General features: G+C 62.5%; 1 protein-coding gene across 2 annotated transcripts in view; it reads right to left on the bottom strand.

Annotated features, from left to right (window-relative positions):
* LOC130017136 (nucleolar protein 4-like) overlaps positions 1-21,384 on the bottom strand; it is a 73,653-nt gene that overhangs the window by 13,272 nt on the left and 38,997 nt on the right. Inside the window, exons 1-2 of one of the 2 annotated variants that reach the window (XM_056107836.1) lie at positions 12,566-12,699; positions 4,298-4,439 (exon numbers count right to left, since the gene is read on the bottom strand). In XM_056107836.1, coding sequence (XP_055963811.1) covers positions 4,298-4,406 — 109 coding nt within the window. In that variant the 5' untranslated portion in view covers positions 4,407-4,439; positions 12,566-12,699. Of the gene's footprint in view, positions 1-4,297; positions 4,440-12,565; positions 12,700-21,384 lie in introns of those variants that run through there. The other variant, XM_056107835.1, reaches the window with a different exon arrangement.

Raw genomic sequence — 21,384 nt, 5'->3', positions numbered from 1 at the left:
GCAGTGCTCAGGGCTGAGCTCCTGGCTCTGGGTTTGAGGGACCATCTGGCGTCTTTTTTTTTTTTTTCACTTGGGCCACACTTAGTGATGCTCAGAGGTTGCTCCTGGCTCTGCACTCAGGAATTACTCCTGGCGGTGCTTCGGGGACCATATGGGATGCCGGGGATCGAACCCGGGTCAGCCGCATGCAAGGCAAACACCCTGCCCACTGTGCTATCGCTCCAGCTACCCATCTGGTGTCTGAAGAGGCTCTGCAGCCCTGGGGGGGGGTCAGTGCTGTGAGGAGCAGGGAGGCTGGGGCCAGATGGCCCTGGGGGGGCAGAGGTGAGTCGAAGCACAGGGATGGACTCAGAGGGATGCCCAATGCCTCAGCTTGGGGGCAGCACAGCCTCGGGGCCGTCCCTCGGTCCAAGACGCCAGCAGCCTCCCCAGAAGGACTGAGGGCTTCTCCTCGCCACTCTGAGCCCCACCCGCCACCGTGTCTTCATCATCTCTCTTGGGCCCCTCTGGCCACTCGGCCTTGCGGGGTTCACACCCCAACTCACACCATCCTGGCTGTATGGGGGTGCCGGCTCCCTCCACCCCTGCGGGAAGGCAGCACCAGGGGTGGGCCGAACGCAGGAGCGAGCCCCGCTAGAGAGCAGGGGAGCAGCCTGGTCCTTGACGTCCGTGTCCAGCTGTCCAGCCTGGGGGAAGAGACCAGCCCTTGGGGGACGGGCAGGGGGTGCTCAGCCCAGGTCCTAGGACGCGGGCTGGGACACGAGTCCAACAGCAGCCTCTCGACATGCTGAGGCGCCACAGCCCCTGCCCGGGACCCTCCCCCCAAGCCTGCAGGAGGACGGAAGCAGGACCCTCGGCTGCGGCTGTCCGCTGGTGCTGGCTTCCTGTCTGCCGGGAGGTGAGTAATGTCCGCTCCCCACCCCCGAGGCATCCCTTTGGGAGGCCAGGCCTCACATTTTCCGCTCAGGAAGGGGCAGAGCAAGGGGCCCCGCAAGGCACATTCAGGGGAACAGGAAGGAGCGGATCCCGGCCTAGTCTGGGCCCACTGGTCGTGGCGGGAACCCCAGCCTGGCCCGATCGTGCTGACCACTGGGGGACCCTGGCCAGGCCCCATCCAGCTGACAGTGGTGGGGACCCCGGCCTGGTCCTGCTGTGATGGGAACCGTGATCTAGTCCCGTCCTGCTGACCGCAGCAGGGACCCTGGCCTGGCCCCGTCCTGCTGGCAGTGGGTGGCTGGGTCCCCAGCCTGGCCGTGGAGCCAGCGCTGATGCGGCCTGCAGGCTCAGATGCCCACGCCCGTGCCGGCACCCCCTTCACTCCCCACCCTGACCCCTGCTGTGCACAGGGTATGTGGGCTGGGGAGGGGGGTGGTGATTCTGGCAAATTCACCCTAACCACAGTGTCCCCAGCTGATTCTCCACACACAGCCTTCTCCCGGGCCTTCCCTCACCACCCCCTCCTGAAGGCCGCACCTGGGCTGAGGGTTCGTCCAGGCCCCAAGGATGACCCCGGGGCGCTGCCTGGACTCAACAACGCCCAGTGCCTCAGCTTAGGGGCGGCGCAGCACCAGGGCCGTCCCTTGGGTCCCAAGACGCTGGCAATGGGGAGTCGCCTCAGCTTCCGTAGCCCACTCCTAGGGGAGCCCCCCTGGTGGCCCGTCCACCAGAGAGGAAAGAGGAAGAGCCCAGAGTCCTGGGCCCACTGCCGGGGAGATGTGGGAGGGGGCTCCCCGCCAGGAGTGCACGGTTGGCTTGGGGAGCAGGAGACCGGCCTGCTGAGAACACGACCTGCTCCCAGCACCTCTTTGCTGAGAAGTGGGCGGGGGCTGGTGAGTGCCACGCGATCCCTGGCGCCATATGCAATCCAGCCCTGCCAGGAGCAAACCCCGAGAGTGCGCGGGTTGTGGCCCCAGGACAAAACACATGGAAGCCGAAGAGGAAGGCCCCCGACTCCCAGCCCACCACCTGCTGTGGACCGTGTAAGCTGCCCCTTCCCCCGCCCCGCCCCACCCCCCGCCCAAGTGCTCCCAGCTGTGCGGCAGGAGCGAGACAGCCTGGGCAGGCCGTGGGAACTCCCATTCTGGGCCAGGCTGGAGGGCTCAGAGAGGACTCCTCGCTCTGTGCTCAGGGATCACTCCTAGAGGGGCTCTGGGGAGCACATACGGTGCTGGGGATCAAGCCAAGCCCCTTGAGTGCAAGGCAAATGGCTTCTCCAGTCCCTAAACCTGCTTCCTGGCCCAGACTGGGGGGGTCCCCAGAAACAAAGGGTCCAACTAGCCCCCCCGAGACGGGTGGGCCGGGCCTGCAACCCCCTCTGGAAGGGGGGTTTCAGGCTCAGCTCTCAACCACAACACGTTTGTGCCCTTCTCACCAGGGCCGCAGCGCCCAGCAGGCCTGCTCCCCACCCCCACCCCCAGGCACAGACACCCAACTCTGAGCCGGACCCCCAGAGTTGGCGGGATGAGGAGGCCTCCAGAGAAGGCCGCCTGACGGTCAGGGAGGGGGGGCCCTGGAAGGTGGAAGTGGGGTGCAGAGCCGAGGAAAGCCCCGCCCCGTCTACTCTCTGACCGGTGGACGGGAGCGGAGTGGAGGCCGCGCTGGCCGCGCCTTCGGGGAGGGCAGCTGGGGCAGGGCTGGGACTTGGGCCCGACCTGAAGCCCATGGGGCACCCGCTGCTCTGCCCAGGCCTGAGAGAGACACTAATGGCTCTAGGCCCCGGCAGGGAAGCAGACACCAGGCCCCAGCCAGCTGGACCTTCTCGACGCCCCCCCCCCCACCCCTGGGTCAGCTGTGCACTCGGGCCTCGGGGTCAGTGGCTGAGCTGACAGCCTCGTGGCCACCACCATCCTGCCTCCTGCCCCGACAGACAGCCTCCCTGCCTGCGTCACGCTCAGCCCAGCCCCCCACGTCCACCCAATCTCTCGGCCTCCTCCCCCCCCACCCCCCCACCCCCCCCCCCGCCAGCCGCCGGGTACAGTGGCCACGAGGCTGAGGGAGCCCTGTCGCCCCCCACTGCTCCCCCCAGCACTTCCCTCTGCCCCTCATCCTGCCCCGCCCCCGCCCCCAGCCCCACAGGAAGTCTCCGGGCCAGGGCCAGGGCCAGGGCGTGAGGAGCTCATGACTTTGGGGAGCGGGAGGGGGAGGTATGTGGGCCCGTCCGGTCTCCAAGCACTCTGGATCCTTCTCAGGAAGACAGACCCACAGGCGCAGGTCCGGCGGAGCGGGTGTGACCCCCGATCCGTTTCGAAGAAGGGGGGGCTGGACAGCCACTGGACACTTCCCGGGCCCCAGAGCCCTGCCCCCAGCTGTGGCCGCGTGGGGGAAGGGGCGCTGCACACGAGGGGGGTCGTGCTGGCCTTACTCTGGCGTCAAGGCACAAAAAGCCCTTTCTTCACCCCAACCCCCCCAGCAGCCGCGCCCGCAGCCCTCACGGGACCAACCCCTGGACTCCCCAGCCCCTGGCCCGGCGGTCCCAGCTGCCTCCCTCCGGGCAGGCGGTCCACCTCCCAGACAAAGCCGGATTCAGGCAGGAGGGAGGCGGCCAGGAGGACGATTCCGCCATGGAGACGAACTTTGACCCGCACTTCGAGGCTCCTACCCCCTATTTGCTCTTTAAGGCTAACCCGCAGCGGAGTTAACATTACACCCCTTTTTAACCCTGCGCCTCCCTCTCAGCATTCCAGGCCCCGACCTTCGACCCCTCCTAATGGCCACGCTACACCCCAGTTCGCCGGCGCTTCACTCGCCATCCATCGATCCCATCCCGGAAACGGGAGCCAGGCCGGGGTGGCCCACGCCCACTGCTTCACCTGGGGGCGGGGCCCGGAGCCCCCCACGCTCCCCCGCCCCATCCCACCCCACAAGAAGGCAGCCCCCGGGATGTGGGAGAGGGGAGGGGGCAGAGGCGAGGGGACGGTCCACACAGCTCCCCAGCCAGGTCACGGCCTGGGGGTCCACGCGGGACAATGTGGGCCCTGGCTTGGCGCCTCACAGGGAGCCAGAGACCCGGCCTTTCCTCACCGAAGGGCCCGGGTCCAGCACACTTGTCCCTTCCCTCAGCCTCCGTGGAGGCGACTTTGAGACCTGTCCCGGACCCAGCCTGTCCCCCACGGCCCCAGGGCACACACCACCAGGTCTGATGAGCTCTTCCCCAATGCCCTGGAGTTGCTGCTTCTTGGGGGGGCCTGGGCCCATGGCAGCGGGCCATGCCATGCAGAAAGTCTCGGCACCCTGGAGGCCCCCCGGAGGCGCAGGTTCCGGGCCCCGCCCCGCCCGCCAGCCACTCGCGGCCACTCACCGTCCTCCTGGCTGTGGAGGTTCTGGGGGCTCCTCATCCTCTCGTCCTGGCTGGGGCTCAGGCTGGAGGCCAGGTGCGGGTCAGCTGACATCCATGTGGAGTCGTTCATATCAAAATCCTCGCTGCTCACAGAAGTCTCATCCTGCCGGGCAGAGGCGGCAGGGCTCAGCGGGGCCCAGCCCGGCCCAGCACATCTGGACGTGGCACCAGAGGCCACGGCGGGGCGCGGGGGGGGGGTAACCTCCAGCCCCGCGTCCCCACCCCCCCAGTGGAAGTGGCCTGCACTCTGGTTCCTGTCGGAAGCTGGGGCCAGGCCGGAGCCCAGGCTGGGCCCGTCTGTAATTGAAGACAATTACGAGGTCTCACATCCTGTGGGGCGCTAAGGGGCCTGGCCCTTCCCCGGGAGCCCAGACTGGGAGCAACACAGTAAACAAGGGCCACCGCACCCCCACGCCCGGCCTGCAGCTCACCCAGGGCCCAGGCAGCCCAAAGTGGGGAGCAGAGCCTGGGGGGAAGGGGGGGTGAGCACGCTGGCCGCCCCCACCAGCTGGCCGCCTCCCGCCTCCCAGGGAGCATACATGGAATTCCTCTCTCCCACTCCCCCGGCCCAGAGGACATTTCTGTCTTCCTCTTCCTAACCTTTGCTGGGCTTCAAAGATAGGCTCTTGGGCAGCTTCCAGACCTGCAAAGGCCAGCCCCGAAGTGTGGGGAAGGAAGGGTGTGGGGCAGGCCAGGGCTTGGGGGTTCGGCTCTGGGCCCTGGGGGGCCGCCAGGGCCTTCCACACTTCCACACGGCCGGGAGGCCCGCCGGGGAGGACCACGCCTGCCTCCTGGCCCCTGGCTCGCTCCGAGAGCCTTTGGCCAGTCATCTGGGAACCCCCGGGGTGGGGCCCCCTTCCATCCAGCCCTCTGGCGGGAAGGGACCCCACCTCCCTCCCCGTGGCCCGGCCTCTTTCAAGAGCAGCAACTGTGCCTGGGAACTCGTGGAAAACAGCAAAGAAGACGAGGCCAGCAGCCCCATACCCCACACCCGCTCGAGCCTGGCAGCCGGGCCCCGCCCTCTCTGCACCACCAGGTCCCCCTCCTCCTCCCACTTGGAACTTTCCTGGGCTGCCGATCCCCGGGCGGACACATCTGCTATCCAAGTGCCGGGGAGCTGGCATGGTCAGCCCCTGCCCTGCCACGGGGGCTGGCACGCAGATTCCTGGCATTCACGGCTTCCCTGCACGGCACCCTCTGCCACCAAACGCGGAGATGTGACCAAGCCTGGCCACCAGCTCTGCTCAGCTGGGAAGGGTGGGGGTGAGCCAAGCAGGAGTCTGGGGGAGAAGGGAGATGGGGAACCCTCAGGGGGCCCCTCCCTCCCAGTCCCTGCCGTGGGACCCCAGCTCCTCCGACACTAGGGAGTCCAGGGTCATCTCCCCAAGGCCCCTCACATTCACCGGGGGGCCTGTCTGCACGGGCCTGGATGGCACAGCCCCACCAAGGGCACTCTCCGCAGAGCAAAGGGCTCCCTGCCCCACTGGAACAGGAGGTGCCCACCGGTACGCCCAGCGCAGGGTAGGTGCCAAATCTCCTGGCCCCCAGGCATGCCGCACCCCCCCCCCACCTGCGACCCCCTGCAGCCTATGCCTCCACCTGCCCCGTCCACTCACCCCCAGGGATTTCCCAAGCAGGGGCTCTCCTCGGATGTGGAATTCCAGATGCTCTGGGCCGGGGGGAGGTGGGGAGGCAGAGGGCACGGCTGCAGGGAAGCACATCTGAGTGCCAGCCACAAAGGGAAGTGGCCCCCAGCAACTGAGGCGACGCGGGTGGTCAGTGACAGGTGGGGTATGGGAAGCCCCTCTGAGGGCTTGCCATAGTGTGAGAGGGGAGGGTGGCCATGGGGGGTGGCCATGGGGAGCACGGGCCGTAGGGTGCCGGGAATAGCCAGGTACTGAGCGGTCACGGGGCAGCGTTGCCCCCACTCCAGGCAGAATTTTGTCCAGCTCAGAGGCGGGTGAGGGTCCACTCAACACACAGGGGTCTCGTGGGGCAAGGGAAAGGCAGAGCACACCACCCAGCTCACGGTGCCCCACTCTGCCCAGGAACTGAACAGTCTCTCCCCAGGAGGGGTGATCTCGCTTCGCCTTGCCCAGGTCGGTCGGGAAGGTCCAGAGTCTGGCCTCCTTGCACAGGAGAGCAAGAGCCACAGGAGGGGTACAACCCTCAGGTCACCCCCTCCCCTGCGCTGCCTCCCAGCCTTCAGGCTTACGGTCCAGCTCCTCACCTAGACCTACGTGCTCTGCAGCTCTGCCACAGGGGTCCAGGCACGCCCCTTCCTCTGTGGCATCCGGCCAGCTGCCTCCACTAGGCCCTCACAGAGCCCCGGGCTTGGCCCAGAGACGCGGGAGTCCTGCCCAAGAGTGCCCAGTGGCCTCTGTTTCCTGGGCCCCCATGAGGCCAGTGAGGCTGAGCCCTTCCCACTGCCCGGCTAAGAAAGAGGACGCGCCATGAGTCAGACGACCGGGGACCCCACTCATCATCCTGGAAGGGGGACCACATGTGGGGGACAGTCACTGCCAGCTCACCATCTCTCACTCACAGCTGCACCAGAGTCTAGGCTTTTTTCAGGCTCAGGTAACTTCAAGATCCACCAGTGATGCCCCCCAGCGCCAGCTCTGACAGGTCCAAGGGGTCCGAGAGGGGCAGTACTCAGATAAAGAAGAGCCCAGTACACGCTCTGGTCTTTCTACATCATCTCACCATCGCCCTGTTTGGTTTTTTTTTTTGGGGGGGTCACACCTGGCAATGTTACTCCTGGCTCTGCACTGAAGAATTACTCCTGGCGTTGCATTCAGGAGACCATATGGGATGCCGGGGATCGAACCTGGGTCGGCAGTGTGCAGGGCAAATGCCCCACTCACTGTACTATCACTCCGGCCCTCTATCGTCCTCTTTGAACAACCCGAGATCTGCTACCTGTCCCGGGAACAGCGGCCCCAAAGCACCAGAGCTGGTGGTACAGCAGGGATGTGGGAACAAAGACGGCCGGTGCCAGAGCCTGGAGCACAAACCACCACACCCAGGGGCCTCCTCACCATGCTGCCCCTACAGCTGCAACAGAGCAAAGGCCTCCTAGTGAGACCCCGGGGGGACCCCCCGGCCACACGCTTGCCTCCCGGCTGGCTCTCCCCAGCCAGACCAGATGTGCTGGATTTGCATCTCCTGTGTGCAGGGACACAGAATGACGACGGTCTGCTTCCTCTAAGCAGACAGAGTGGCCGATACTCCGAGGCTCCTCCAAACCAGGTGGGAAAGGGCTTGCGGGACCTTCTCCCCAACCCTCCGCCGACCGCAGAAAGGCGCTCGGACACACGGAACTCCGTTTTGTGACCTTTGATTTCAGACGTAGATCCTGTTACTCTATGGCTCACAGTAATTTTTTTTCTAAAGGGGAGAAATTTAGTCATCCCGCCAAATTTTAAAAATATAGACAGGGGCTAGAGTGAGAGCACCGCGGGCAAGGCACTTGCCTTGGTGTCGCCAACTCAGATTTGATCCCCAGCATCCCACACGGTGTCCCAAGCGCCACCAGGAATGATGCCTGAGTGCAGAGTGCAGAGCCAGTAAAGTGCCGTGTGTAAGTCACCTGGCCTTGCGCTCAGCCAACCCAGGTTGATTCCTGATCCCAGATCTCCCAAGCACTGCAGACTGACCCCTGAGCGCTGCCAAGAGAAAGCCCTGAGCACCACCCAAGTGTGGCCAGAACTCAGACAGAAAAAAAAGCAACAAAATCATTCAAAACAACAGGGGGCTGGAGCAGTAGTACAGAGGGTAAGGCATTTGCCTGGCACATGGCTGCCCCGGGTTCGATCCCCAGCGCGCCACACGGTCCCCTGAGCCCCGTCAGGAGTGACCCCTGAGCGCAGAACCAGGAGTAAGCCCTGATGGTATACAGGTGTGCCCCCCAAAACACTAATAACGACAAAACACACTAAGTTTTGGGTGTTTTTTTATTTTTGGGTCACACCTGACGATGCACAGGGGTCACTCTTGGCTTTGCACTCAGGAATTACTCCCGACGGTGCTCAGGGGACCATACGAGATATATGGGATGCTGGGGATCGAACCCAAGTCGGCCGCGTGCAGGACAAACGCCGCACTATCGCTCCGTGCCCAAAATGCACTAAGTTTTGATCTCACTTGGATCCCGCATCCATACTCTCCCAGTCACCCACTGCCCCTGAGCCCCGGCTACAGAACAGACCAATTACACAGGCATTTACCAGCACACGCAGCCCAGATGTGCAGGGTGGGGACAGACCACCCGCATCTCAGGGGCTGTGCGGGAGAGCGGCCTGCACAGGCTTTGAGCTGACAGGGCCTGGGGCCTGAGCACCCGCCTGCAGCCTCCCCGAGCCCCAGCCCACCCAGAGCCCACAGGGTAAACTCCGCTTGACTTTCCTCCTGCTGGGATCTCAAGGGAATCCTGGCCTCGGTTCTCCTTCGGTAAACACACTTCACTCAACTTTCAACAGGAGTAAAAGGCGGGAGAGAAGTAGTACAACAGGTAAGGCACTTGCCTTGCATGTCGTCAGGCTGGGTTCGAGCCCTGGCGCCTCCTACCCCGGAGCCCCTCAGAGATTGATCCCTGAGCCAGGAGTTAGCCCTGAGCACCCTGGGCGTGGGTGACCCCCAAAGCAAAACCAAAAGGGCATGAATGACCCACTGCCTCTGGGCCCCTCCTGCCCCAAGCATCGGCCTGCCCGCTGTCCTGGGCCTGGCTCCTGGACCCCGCCAGAGCCTGCAGCCTTGCCCACCTGTTCCTAACAGCCCATTCCTAGCTGAGTACCACAAGGCCTGGGCCACTGAGCCACTGGGCTGGACGACCCGCTGCTCTGAGAAAGGGGCTGAGGAGTGGGGCTCGGGGGGGGGGGGGCGTCACAGGCAGGCAAGCAGCACCCCACCCACCCAGGGCCCTGACCAGACACAGGGAAAGGACACAGGGTCCAGCTCTCCGGCGCTTATCTGCAGTCCAAAATTCACGGGCAGGCGGGTGCTCTCCGCCCGGTGCCCGGGCACTGGCCCTTCCTGCTTTGCAGACAAACCAGCTGCAGGAGCGAGCAAGGGGCCCAGCCCAGGAGGAGGAGGAGGTGAGCTGGGGAGCTGGGGGGGGTGGGGTGGGGGCGGGGGGGGGGGTGGCCGCACAGCTGTCTCCGTGGCGTGTAACTGTGTGCAGGTGCTATCAGTAACCTGATTAGTTTACAACTGGGGTCAATTTCTCGGGAACTGGGTTCCTGGTGCCTCTGAAGTGGAGCCATTTGCATCCTCCAGGACAGGGATCCTGGGGTGTGCCTCGCACGACATTTTCCAGGCCTTTCCTCCCGGGCGCTGTAACTCTATCTCCACCACTTGCTCAGGGGGAAAGAAAAGGGGGAGGATTTGCTGAGAATTTAGTGAGCCTGTGGGCCAGCAGCCCTGAGCCTGGGGTGTGTCTTAGGGAGACGTGGGGGGCAGGGATGTGCCTTGCCTAGGGTTGCTGCTGGCCAAACAGAAAGCACACCCACCCTAGGGCCAGCTCCACCGCCCCCCCACGCTCCCTGCTGGAGAGACCCCCAAGCTCAGGCTGACTGCTGCCCCAGATCGGGCACTATACAGCTGGGGGGGGAGGGGGGCATCAAGGCGCAGAAGGTGGTGCAGGGCTGAACCCCTCCCGGATCCCAGCCATCTTCTGTCCCAGGCAACCCTTTCCCTGGTCTCCATGTCAGCAAGCCCCACGCACGCAGTCTTCAGAGCATGCCAAGAAGGTACTGAACCGCGCTTGGACCCCCCCCCAACCCCCACTTAACCACTTCCGTCCACCCGGGCTGGACCCGGGAAGCCCCCCTCTCCCAGCGGGACCTCGGGTGGTCTGGGGAGGGGGAGGTGAGGTTCCCCATCACCACCACCACCACCACCACCACCACCACCGTCAGGGGTGGGGGAGCGGCCTGCACGCACAGGCGCCCCTCCCCTCCCCCTTCTTGCACACACAACCGCCTCCTCTGCTCACAAGGCACCAGCCCTTCTGGGAAATGTCAAGTGGGGAGGGCGGAGGCCTGGCCAGGCATCTACCGCACTCCCCGCCCCCTTAGAGACCCCTGCCCCAGCTCGTACCTGGAGGCCACCAGGAGCCCTGCAACCCCATGCCCCATGCCCACACACACAGGGATGCCCATGGCCGTGATGCCGGGATGCTGGGAGGGAGCTTTTCCAACACCTTCCTACTCGCCGGGCAAGTGTAAAACGAGCTTTTGTTTCTTAAGCAAAGGCAACTGGCTCTTTTCCCAGGGCTCTGCACCATGAGGGCCCCACTGATAGCCCAGGCCCTGCTGTGAACTGGGGGCAGGGGGGGTTGGGGGGTGTCCCTTGAAAAGGGAGGCTGGAGAGATGAGCCTCAGAGTGCAGCGGCGGGCCAGGGAGCCCCCAGGCACCACCTCTGCTCCAAGAGGCAATCCCCTGCAGGATTCTCCTTCCAAGAAAATGACTCAGGCGAACCCAAAAAAGTTCTTTAGCAACTGTTGGGGTAGGGGGCCAGGGCAATGCAGCCCCGGGGCTGTCAAGACCCCAGAAGTTCTCCCAAGTCTGACTTTGGGGGTGCTGGGCTTGGAGCGTTTCAGGCAGGAAGGTGCCGGATGCTGAATGGGGGCGTTGTGTCACCCCACACTGGGAAGCATGGGGCAGAGGGGGGGTGCTGAGGGAGGAGGTGCAGTCTGGAAACAAGCTCAGCGTGAGCTGGGATTAGACAGGAGCTAGATATTATTCAAGGACACACACACACACACAGGCCCCGCCAGCTTTCCAAGGAGGGGCTTGCTGACCAGCTGGGGGTTAAACCATCACAGGGGCCTGGAACACAGATGGGGCTCCCCTTCCCGCCCCCATCTGCCCCCCAATTCCCAGAGCAGAGCTCCAGCGAGATCCGGGTGCCCGGGTCCCATTACAAGGATGGGTTCCCACCCCCACCCCCAGGCGCTGAGAGAGACCCCACCCCCACCCCACCCCCCTTGGTAGGCTGGGCCCAAGCTGGGGGTTCCAGCGGATTCTGGGATAAGTAGGGCTTTATCTCAGGGGAGAATCTATTTCAAGCCAAGATCCTTCTGAGAAAGAGGAGGAAATCACAGAGTCCAAACACCATTTCAGGTGAAATCAGGAGGTTATTAATCTCCCCTCAGAGAAGGCAGAAAGGAAAATCAATGTTCTAGAGGGGGGAAAGAAGGGTTCCATTTGAATTAATGGGTTTGTGGCTTCTCCATTGATCTGCGCCTCTTCACACTTTCTTTTTGTGCTTTTGTGCTCTCGGGGAGGCGGGAGGGAGGGGATCGGGGAGGAGGGGGTGGGCCTCCGGGTACGGAAAAGGACGGTCTAACCTTAACCTTTCCCGGGGAATAATGCTAATTAGCGCGGCTTAATGAGAACTTCCCCCAGGAAGCGCGGCCGGGCAGGGGCCACCGGCCTCAGCTCCAGGTGGGACCCCGGAGCCCCGGTCACTTCGGAACCCCGGCGGCCGGCGGAAAAATGCGGAATGCACGCCCCCACCCCGCCCCCAAGCGTCCGGACCTGAAGGACTCGGCGGAGCGCGGAGAGCGCGACCCGCGGGAGGTGCCAATGCAACTTAACCCGAGCGCTCGAGCCCCCCGCGGGTGCGCCGCCCGCGCCCCGCGGAGCCCCCGGCCCGAAGGGTGCCCCCCGGCACACCTGCGCGGCAGGAGCTGCCGAAGTGGGCGCAACTCTGCCAACCCCGTCCCAACTCCCCGCGCCCAGGCGGGGAGCCCCTCCCGGCCACTCCGCGCTTCCCGTCCTCACATCCCCAAACACAGTCAGTCCACTTCCCTTCTGGCCGCGGCCGCCCCCCGCCCGCCGGCCCGCGGACGCCTTCCCAGCCCGGCCGCCGCACAATACCGCGGCGCGGCGCGCACAATCGCCGCCCCCCGGGCCCGGCGGCGCGCGCGGGTCCCGGGGCAGTCGGGGCCAGGCCCTCCGGGGCAGGCTCCACGGACCCCCGCGCCCCCGCATCACCGCCGGCCACCTCGGCCGCCGCCCCCGACCCCGCCGGCCCCGGGCGCAGCAGCCGCTCCCCCGCGCCCCTTTGCCCCGGCCCCGGCGCAGGAAGCGCCCCCGCTCCCCTCCCCGGAACCCCTCCAGCCCCCCGCCCCCCAACCGCACATCAACGGCCGGCGGCAGGCGGGGGGCGCGGCCGGGGGCCCGGAAACGGCCCGGGCCCGGGCGCCGGGCCGGACTCCGTACCTGGGCGGGCGGCGAGGCGAGGCGAGGCGGGGACGGGCGGCCGCGCTCGGCGAGTGAGCGGGGCGGGCGGCGCTGACAGCCCCGCGGCTCCAGCTGCTGCTGCCGCCGCCGCCGCCGCCGCCGCTGCTGCTGCCGCCGCGCCTGCCCGGGGAGAGGGGCTGGCACCGCCGCGGCGCGTCACTGCCCGGCCCGGGGGCGGGGGTGGCCAGGGGGAGGGCCCAGGCGAGCGGCGGCGGCGGCGGCGGCGGCGGCGCCGCGGCCGGGAGGGAGGAAGGCGGAGGAGGGGGGCACCGGGCACGGGGAGGCGGGGGAGGGGGCGGGACCGGGCGCGGGGCGGGGGCCGGGGGGAGGGGAGCGCCGGGAGGGCGCACGCCGCGGGAGGAGGCGGAGGAGGAGGTGCGGGGGCGGGCGGGGAGGAGGAGTGGGCGCGGGGGCGGGGGAGGGTGGAGAGAGGGAAGGAGGCACCCGGAGAGCGGAGAAAGGAGGGAGAGGCGGGGGCTGGGGGGAAGGAGGAAGGCGGGGGTGCGGGGCCAGGTAGGGGGGAGGGCTGAGGGCGCGCTGGACGCGGCGCCGTGCGCTCCGGGGGGGCCGGGGGGAGCGCGTCCTTAAGGGGGACGCGCTGGGAGCCGGAGCCTGGCCGCGGGGGTCTGAGTCCGGAGCCTCGCCCCCCTCTCCCTCCCCTCCCCGCGGCACCCGGGGCCGCCGCAGCCTTCGGATCGGGGGCTGCCGGGTCACCCGACCGGCTCTCGGCGTGCCGGCCGAGCGAGGAGCGACTTAGCCCAAAGAAAGTGACTCAGGCCCCATTAGGAACTCTAGGCGCCCCGGGGCCTTCGCGCAGACCCGGGGACCCCCGCGCGCCTCCCAGTCCCCGACGGGCGCGGGTCCCCGCTGGGCGGGGCTGCAGGCCGGGAGGGAATGTGTGTGCGTGTGTGTGTGTGTGTTGGGGGGTGGGGAGCTGGACCCCCCCACCCGGTCGGCGGGAGCGAGACCGGGTCTGAGAGAGCCAGGCACGTGGCGAGCTCTCGGCCGCCCCCCCGGCCTCGGCCCCGGCCCCGCTCACGCCCCCCGCCCCCCCCAGCCCGCGTCTTGATCAAGTTCAAGCTCGGCGCGGCGCGCTGCCCACCCGCTGCCCCCTCCTCCCCACTCCCCTCCCCCTCCCGCTATTCCGCACCGTCTCGCCTCTTCACTCTTCCTTTGTCTCTTTCCCACCACTTAGTTCACACCCACCCCCGCTCCGCTCCGTCCGTGCCCCCCGGGGCGGGCGCCCGGGCGCGGGCCGCGCTCACCTGTCCGACCCGAACCTCTCAGCGACGCCGAGCGCCCGGCCCGCGGGTCGCGGGGCCGCGGGCTCCGCGCGGCGCTTCGCAAAGGCGCCCGAGGAAAGTAATGGGATGCGCCCGAGGACGCGGCGCCCTCCCCGGCCCGGGCGCGCGCCGGCCGCCGACGCGCAGCATCGCCGGAGCCCGGAGGAGCCGCGCGGCGCGGGGCGCACGCGGGCTGGGGGGTGGGGGGGAGGTGGGCGCGCGGGGCCCGCCGCCTCCGCGCCGCCGCCGCCGCCCGCCGCTCGTGCGCCCCCGAGCCGGGAGGAGGAGACCCCCGCGGAGAGGAGGGCTCGGAGCCGCCACCCCCACCGCTGTCGAACGCACTCTCCGTTACCGCCGAGCGGCCCCCGGGAGGGAAGGCGAGGGGCGAAGGGGAGCCGAGCCCAGCCCGCGCTCTCGAACGGGGGGTGGCGGGGATGGTGTGCCCTTGCGGGGTTTCTGCGGAGGAGACGGCCGGAGCCAGACCAAAAAGCCAAGGCAGAAGAAACAACAACTCAGCCCACGGCGGTCCCCCCGCCGCGCTCCCCGCGCCGCATCCCAGAAGGGCGATTGCCGACTGACTTGACGCCACGACTCGTTCGCGGTGGGACCCGCGAGGACGAGAAAGCCGGACAGCCTCGGCGATTGTTGGCGATTTTGAAACTGACTGCCTTTAACCCGCCCAACTTTTTTTCTGGGTTTTGTGGGTTTTCTTTCTTTTTCTCTTTTTTTTTCCCCAAAGCCTTTTTCTTTCTTTGCACCGAAAGCTTTGCATTGTGGAGCATCGGAGGTAAACAAGGCTCCCTCTTCAGGTGGGAGTTGGAAGTGCACCACGCCACGGGCTCGGCTGAGTGTTTCACCCCATTAGAAGAAGAAAAAAAAGATGACAACACATAGCGCATTAACGGCACACAGGCGTCCTCGAGCAGCCGCCAGAGCCATCGCCCGTCGATAGAAGGCAATCTCCGATTTGAAAGAGGGTCTGGGCGTGCTGCTCATTAGCACCTCTTATTCCTGAAAACACACGCACTTCCAAACCAGTTCCCCCCAGTTCTCTCTTAGGTGGCTCCGGGCCCCCCTCTGCGCCCCGGGACAGCGGGGAGGCTTCCTTGCCGGCGCGGCCACACATTTGGGTGCCTCACACTTCTTTTTTTAGCATTAATTAGTGGCCAAGACTGCAGTTCATTCCCAGGGGACTGGGCTTTTCCCGTGTGGAGGAGGAGATGGAAAGCAGGCTTGTGCCTCTGCCTTGCACCTCCTTTCTGGGGACCTTTGACATCGCCAGGCCTGAGTCACTGTTTCACAGGGGCAGTGGACATCCGGGCTGGAAATAAGTCAAAAGCCACCACCGGAGTGCAGGAAGTGCAAAGGTGCACTTGTACCCAGATACCCACCTCTTCTCTGACTAATAAAAGCTGGTGGGTGCCGCCCAGGAGGGCAGAGCAGAGATCCTCTCTGGGCACGAAATGTGAACTCAACTCGGGTGCCACCTCTGCCATAAACTGGCACAGAGAGCAGCTGGGAGCCCTGGAATTAGGCGAGGATCCGTGTGTGCTGAAGCCTGCAGAATCTCCCCTCCGGATTCCCGCAGAAGCGGCTGCGCCTGGAGTAACCTTGTGTAGGTTGCTTTCCGGAGAAGGAGGAGGAGGCGGGGCGGCGTCCTTGTGCCTCTGGACAACTCCCTCCATCCTTAAAGTGGCCACAGCCCAGGTCCCAGCAAGGAATGTCGTGACCTAGTTTCCTGAGCACTCCTCCCAATAGTGTGTCCCCTCTCCCAGCCGGGGTCTGGGGGAGACGCGGCAGAGGAGGCTGCTCTGGGCTGCTTAAAGGGGCAGTACTGCCTTTGTGCCTCCTCCGCCTCCACCCCCAGGAGCTGCAGACAGTGGGGGCCTTTGTCAGCGGGTGTTGCAGGGGGAGCTCCTTCAGCATCTCCACCCCAGCCCCTCCAGGCAGATTTCCTCGAAGAAATGAGAGTGCCCCCCCCCAAGTGGAGCCTGGCCTTGGGGACCCAGGGGTTGGTTACAAAGGATGACAGGAGCTTCATGTGACCAGAGCGTAGGAAAGTGTTCAAACAGCTCATTAAAATAAAGACCAAAACATTTACCCAGACCCTCAAGGACGGAGAGGGAGTTCCTTGCACGGCCAAGGAAGAGATCTGCTGGACATCCCTGAGAGCAAAGGACCAAATGCCCCCTGTGCTGGCCTTTGGCGTCACCAGTGTGGTGTCCCCCACAGGCTGGAGGACTGAACCCAAAATGACCTGTCACAGCCAGACCAGAAACGCAGAGAGGGGGCTGTCCCCGCCAACAGCCCTGCACTCTTGAAAGATGCCCGGTCACTTACTTGACTGGTCTAAATCAAGTAAAAGAAATAACTGGGGCCGGAGCAATAGCACAGCGGGGTAGGACCCTCTGGTCTTGCCCTCAAACCATCCATCCCCAGCATCCCAAGTGGTCGCCTGAGCACTGCCAAGAGTAATTCCTGCACGCAGAGCCAGGAGTAACCCCTGAGCATCACCAGGTGTAACCCCAAAGCCAAAAATGAAATAACTATGTGCCAGGTTTGAATCCTAGAGACAAGGGAGGAGGTGGGGACAGGGGACAGTAGAGGCAGGGGATGGACAGGGGAGGAAAAGAAGCAGAGACGGGGGTGGGGGGAGCAAGGATGAGAGCTGAAGGGTCAAGGGAGGGCCCTCTGAGTAAGCCCACTTGCCTCTTGCTGCCTCCCCTTGGCAGAAGTTGACAGATGAAGACTTGGGGCAAAGGGAATGGTTGGTGCAAAGGGCATGAAGGGGCTTGGCATGTTTGAGGAACAGAAAGGGGACCAGTGTCCCTAGAGCAGCAGGCTGGGGGAAGGGAGGAGGCGGTGAGCGGGTGGTGAGGAACAGAGGCCCCGGATCTTATCCTTGGAGGGGGGCAGGACAAGTGTAGCTCAGAGGAGCTGGGATTTGAAGGACAGCAGGGAGCTGAGCTCACAAATGGGATAGGATGAGATTCTAGCTCTTGCATAAGATGAGCGGTGAGGGCACCAAAGGCACCGCTCTCAGCCTCAGTTTCCTCCCCCACCAAGTCAATACAAGACTGTGTCTAATGTAGTATTGGCAAAGTTTCCACAATGGAGGTCGGAAACAGAGGCAGCCAAGGGCTGGAGCAATAGGACAGAGAGTAGGGGGCTTGCCTTGCACACAGCTGATCAAGGTTCAATCCCCGCTATCCCCTGTGGACCATCAGGAGCACTGTCAGGAGTAAGGAGTAATACCTGAGTGCAGAGCCAGGAGGAACCCTGAGCATTGTTGGGTGTGACAGAGAAAGAAAGAAAGAAAGAGAGAGAGGGAGGGAGGGAGGGAAAGAGAGGAAGGAAGGGAGGGAGGGAGGGAGGGTGGGAAAGGGAGGGAGGGAGGGAAAGAGAGAGAGAGAGAAAGAGAAGGAAGGAAGGGAAAGAAAGGAAGGAAAGAAAGAAAGAAAGGAAGGAAGGAGAAAGGGAAGGAAAGGAAAGAAAAAAGAGAAAGAAAGAAGAGTGAAAGGGAAGGAATGAAGGAAGGAAGAGAAAGAAAGGAGAGAGAGAAAGGGAAGGAAGGAAGATGAAAGAAAGAGAAAGAAAGAAGAGAGAAAGGGAAGGAATTAAGGAAGGAAGAGAAAGAAGAGAGAAAGGGAAGGAAGCAAGATGAAAGAAAGAAAGAAAAAGAAAAGAAAGGAAAGAAAGAAGAGAAAGGGAAGGAAGGAAGGAAGGAAGGAAGGAAGGAAGGAAGGAAGGAAGGAAGGAAGGAAACTGAGGCAGCCAGCATTTTCAAGCCTGACTGACCATCCCCAGCCATGAGGATGGTCAGTAGGGCTCTTGCCTTGCCTTGCCAGAATCCCATATGGTCCCCTGAGCATTGCCAGGAGTGAGTCCTGAGTACAGAGCCAGGACTAACCTCTGCCTCCCCAACCTCATGCCCCCAGGCCAGTCATGTGCTTAGGGTCCCGGAGGCAGGGAGCAAAACGGTGCCCTGGACTCTGCCTGGGCCGGAGTGTAGCTCAACGGGATGACCACAGGCCTGGGCTCCATCACTGGCACAGAGTTCCCCAAGTCGTAAGCCAGGAGTAGCCCCTGAATGGTATGACCCACCCCCCCACACGAAAGATAGGGATCTTTGCTCCAGGGAGTGGAGGGGGGAGCTTCTCATCACCAAAATGGTCCTTGGGGATGGCCAGACCTTGCTCCACAAAGGCCTCCCAGTGACCCTGTCCCTGCCGCGCTGAGCATTTATTTTATCTTGTTGCAGCCCATCTTGGAGGCATGGAGGAACCTGACTCCCCTCACCCTCTTCATGGGGACTGGAGCATGGACGCATCCAGACCTGAGTTAATTTAGTTTCTTTCCGTTTTATCTTTCCTTTTCTTTCTCTCTCTCTCCTTTTTCTCTTTCTTTTTTTCTGTTTTATTATTTTTTTCTTTTTTAAGTCACACCCGGCAATACACAGGGGTTACTCCTGGCTTTACACTCAGGAATTACCCCTGGCGGTGCTCAGGGGACCATATGGGATGCTGGGTATCGAACCTGGGTCGGCCGCATGCAAGGCAAACGCCCTACCCACTATGCTATTGCTCCAGCCCCTGTGTCCGCCCCCCCTCCGGGCCATAGCTGGTGATGCTCAGAGGTTAGTCCTGGCTCTGCACTCAGGAGTCACTCCTGGCAATGCTCAGGGGACCATATGGGATTCTGACAAGGCAAGGCAAGAGCCCTACCAGCTGTACTTCTTTCTTTCCTTTCCGTCTTTCTTTCTTTCTTTCCTTCTTTCTTTCTATATCCCTTGCCTATCTCTCTCTTTTGCAAGTGAAAAAAAAAACTCATACATTTTATGAATATGAAATCCTTTCCTTTTGTTTGTGATGGAATTTTTTTTTTGGCCATGTGGAAATTTTACATTTTTATACCAGTTAATTATCTTTTCATTTTAGATTTTCGGATTTTCAGTCAAAATAAAGGTGGTTCCCCCAACATCCACATACTCTAAGATGATGAAAGTAATTCAATATTTTCTTCTGGAGCATTTTAACTTCCTTACATTAAAATCATTATTTCATCTGTAATTTATCTCCAAATAGTGAGATGAAGAGCTAGCTAATTTTTCCTTTTGGTGGCTAGACAGGTTGTTGCAAAACTCTCTGTCTCTGTCTCTCTGTCTCTGTCTCTCTCTCCTCCCTCCCCTTTGTGCAGGTCCCCATTCAAGTCTCACCTCGCCCTCTCACTTCCTTGTGGCTCTGACATCAAATTGGAGGTTGGGGTGCCTTGGCCCCTGGAAAACCTTCCCAATACAATCTTTTTAAGCAAGTCAACTCTGTCATGCACTCATTCCCCATGATTTTTGTCTATTCCCTCCCAATCCCAGTCTCGGCACTCTAGAACATAACTGAGGACCTGGTCGGGTTAACACTCTCCTCTACCTCCACGAACAGCAGTGCCAACTGCCCCCACAGAGCAAGACCAGAAGTATACTCCAGCAGAGAGTACTCCGGCTGAACTGGAGAACAGAGGGGAGTTTCTGCCTTAGGGGCTGTTTTGAGTCACACCTGGCGATGTTCATGGGAGGGAGTTGGGGGGCTCAGTGGTAAAAGCACTCCCGCCTTGCAAGCCTGAGGCTGTGAGTTTGATCCTTGGTGCCACCACAGACTCCGAGCATGGTCTCTGGGGCAATGCTATCCAGAATTCCCCATGCCACAACCAGTTGTATTTGGGCACCAAGGCCAAGAGTGGCACTTCTGTCAAGAACTGCCACCAGAAAGTGCACCGGCACCACGGGTCTAAGAGTGAGTCCCTAAGTGTGTGAGCACACTTAGGGTGAGGCTCTAAGTGTGTGAGCACAGCAGTTCAGTGAGAGAATAGGTGTAGGTAAGTCCCAGCAAGCAGCCCGTCCTTGCAGCAGAAACAAAGGGATAGGGATTTAAAAAAAAATACACTGTTATTTTTGTTTAAAAGGTATGCAAATCCCGGTGAGCACCTGCCCTCTGCCCCCTTGGTAGGGCAACTGCACCAAAGGGAAGGGAAGAAGAAGAAGAAGAAGAAAAACCCAACCCAACGGGTTGGGGCCATGGCTCAGGAGGAGAGCACCTGCCTTGCAGGCGAGAAAGCAAGAGTCCCATCCCCAGCACCCAGAGTAGACAGTTCAGCGGGGAGGGTGCTGCCTTGCACCCTCTGATCTAGTAGCTGATCCAGTTCAATCCCCCAACTTCACATCTCCTGAGCCCCACCAGGAGTGATCCCTGAGCGAAGAGCCAGGAGTAAGCTCTGAGCACGGCTGAGTGTGGCCCCCAAATTCTCGAACAAACAACAACAACAACAACAACAAAAGAAACATCTGTAAGTTCCTTAGCGGCTCAGCTGATCCTTCTCCACAATCACTGGATTTTGCACAGCTTCAATCTCATAACCAGTGGGGCCCTTTGCTGGAGTCAAGGAGCACTGGTCTGGGGCCGGGGCGATAGTACAGCCCGGAGGGCGTTTGTAGCCGACCCCAGTTGCGATCCCCGGCATCCCATAGGGTCCTCTGAGCACTGTCAGGAGTGATTCCTGGGTGCAGAACCAGAAGGAACCCCTAAGCGCTGCTCTGTGCGAAGCCAAAACAAAAAGAACAAAAGAAACCCAAATCACAGTTCAGCATCAAACGTTTCCTCTTCCTCCTCCTTTGAGATCCATTTCCCGTTATGAGTACAGCTCAAATGTACTATTTCCTGGCCTGTGGAAATACACTCTCCTCTGGACCCAGCAAAATGAGAAAATGTCAATTCTCGAACATTATCAGCCAACCTTTGTTCACATCAGCCCTGTGCCCAATCTCGGGCAGCCCCCCATGACAGGCACTGGCCATGCCCTTCTCGGCAAGGAGTCCGAAGTCCCCCACTGACGGCCATCCAGAGTTAACCCTGCTTCACAGGCCCACCATCTTCTGACACCCCCCACCCACCACCACTTATGTGTTACCCGCTCTGGGCCGTGAATCAAGCCTGCTTTGGGGAACTATGGAAGTATCCTCAGTGTGCACTTGGACCATTGTGCAGCCTGAAAGGAAGCCCATGCCCAGGGTGTGAGAAGGATGCCGTAGACATCCCTGGAGGGCTCCACCGAGGAGGTATTGCTGGAGCTGGATGTTGAAGTATGTATGTGTGCATCAGGTGGAAGGGCCTCAACAAAGACACCGTCTACCCCAACCAAATCGAAACCACTCGGAATGCACAGCACTGGACCATCACCTGGGCCACTCCTTGCAATGCACCTAGAGTTACACCTCACTTCCCCCAGCTGGACTATGAACTCTGGGGGAGACAGGGACAAGAGTCACTGGCAGAGTCCCCGAGGCATCGTTCTGCTGTGCTAGGTGGGGCTCATCACCGGTCACCGGGAGCTGTGTCCTGCCCGTGGGACCCCGAAATCTGAGCTAGCACACCACCCCCCGCCCTCACCCCCAGAGGCCGTGCTCTGTCTCCCCCAGAACACACACCCGCCCTTTTCTCGTCCTTCCCGCCCTTCTCTCGTCCTTCC

This window comes from Sorex fumeus, unplaced genomic scaffold, assembly GCF_029834395.1.
Source record: "Sorex fumeus unplaced genomic scaffold, SorFum_2.1 ptg000178l, whole genome shotgun sequence".
In the NCBI taxonomy this organism is placed as follows: domain Eukaryota; kingdom Metazoa; phylum Chordata; class Mammalia; order Eulipotyphla; family Soricidae; genus Sorex; species Sorex fumeus.
This window is presented reverse-complemented; position numbering and strand designations above follow the sequence as displayed.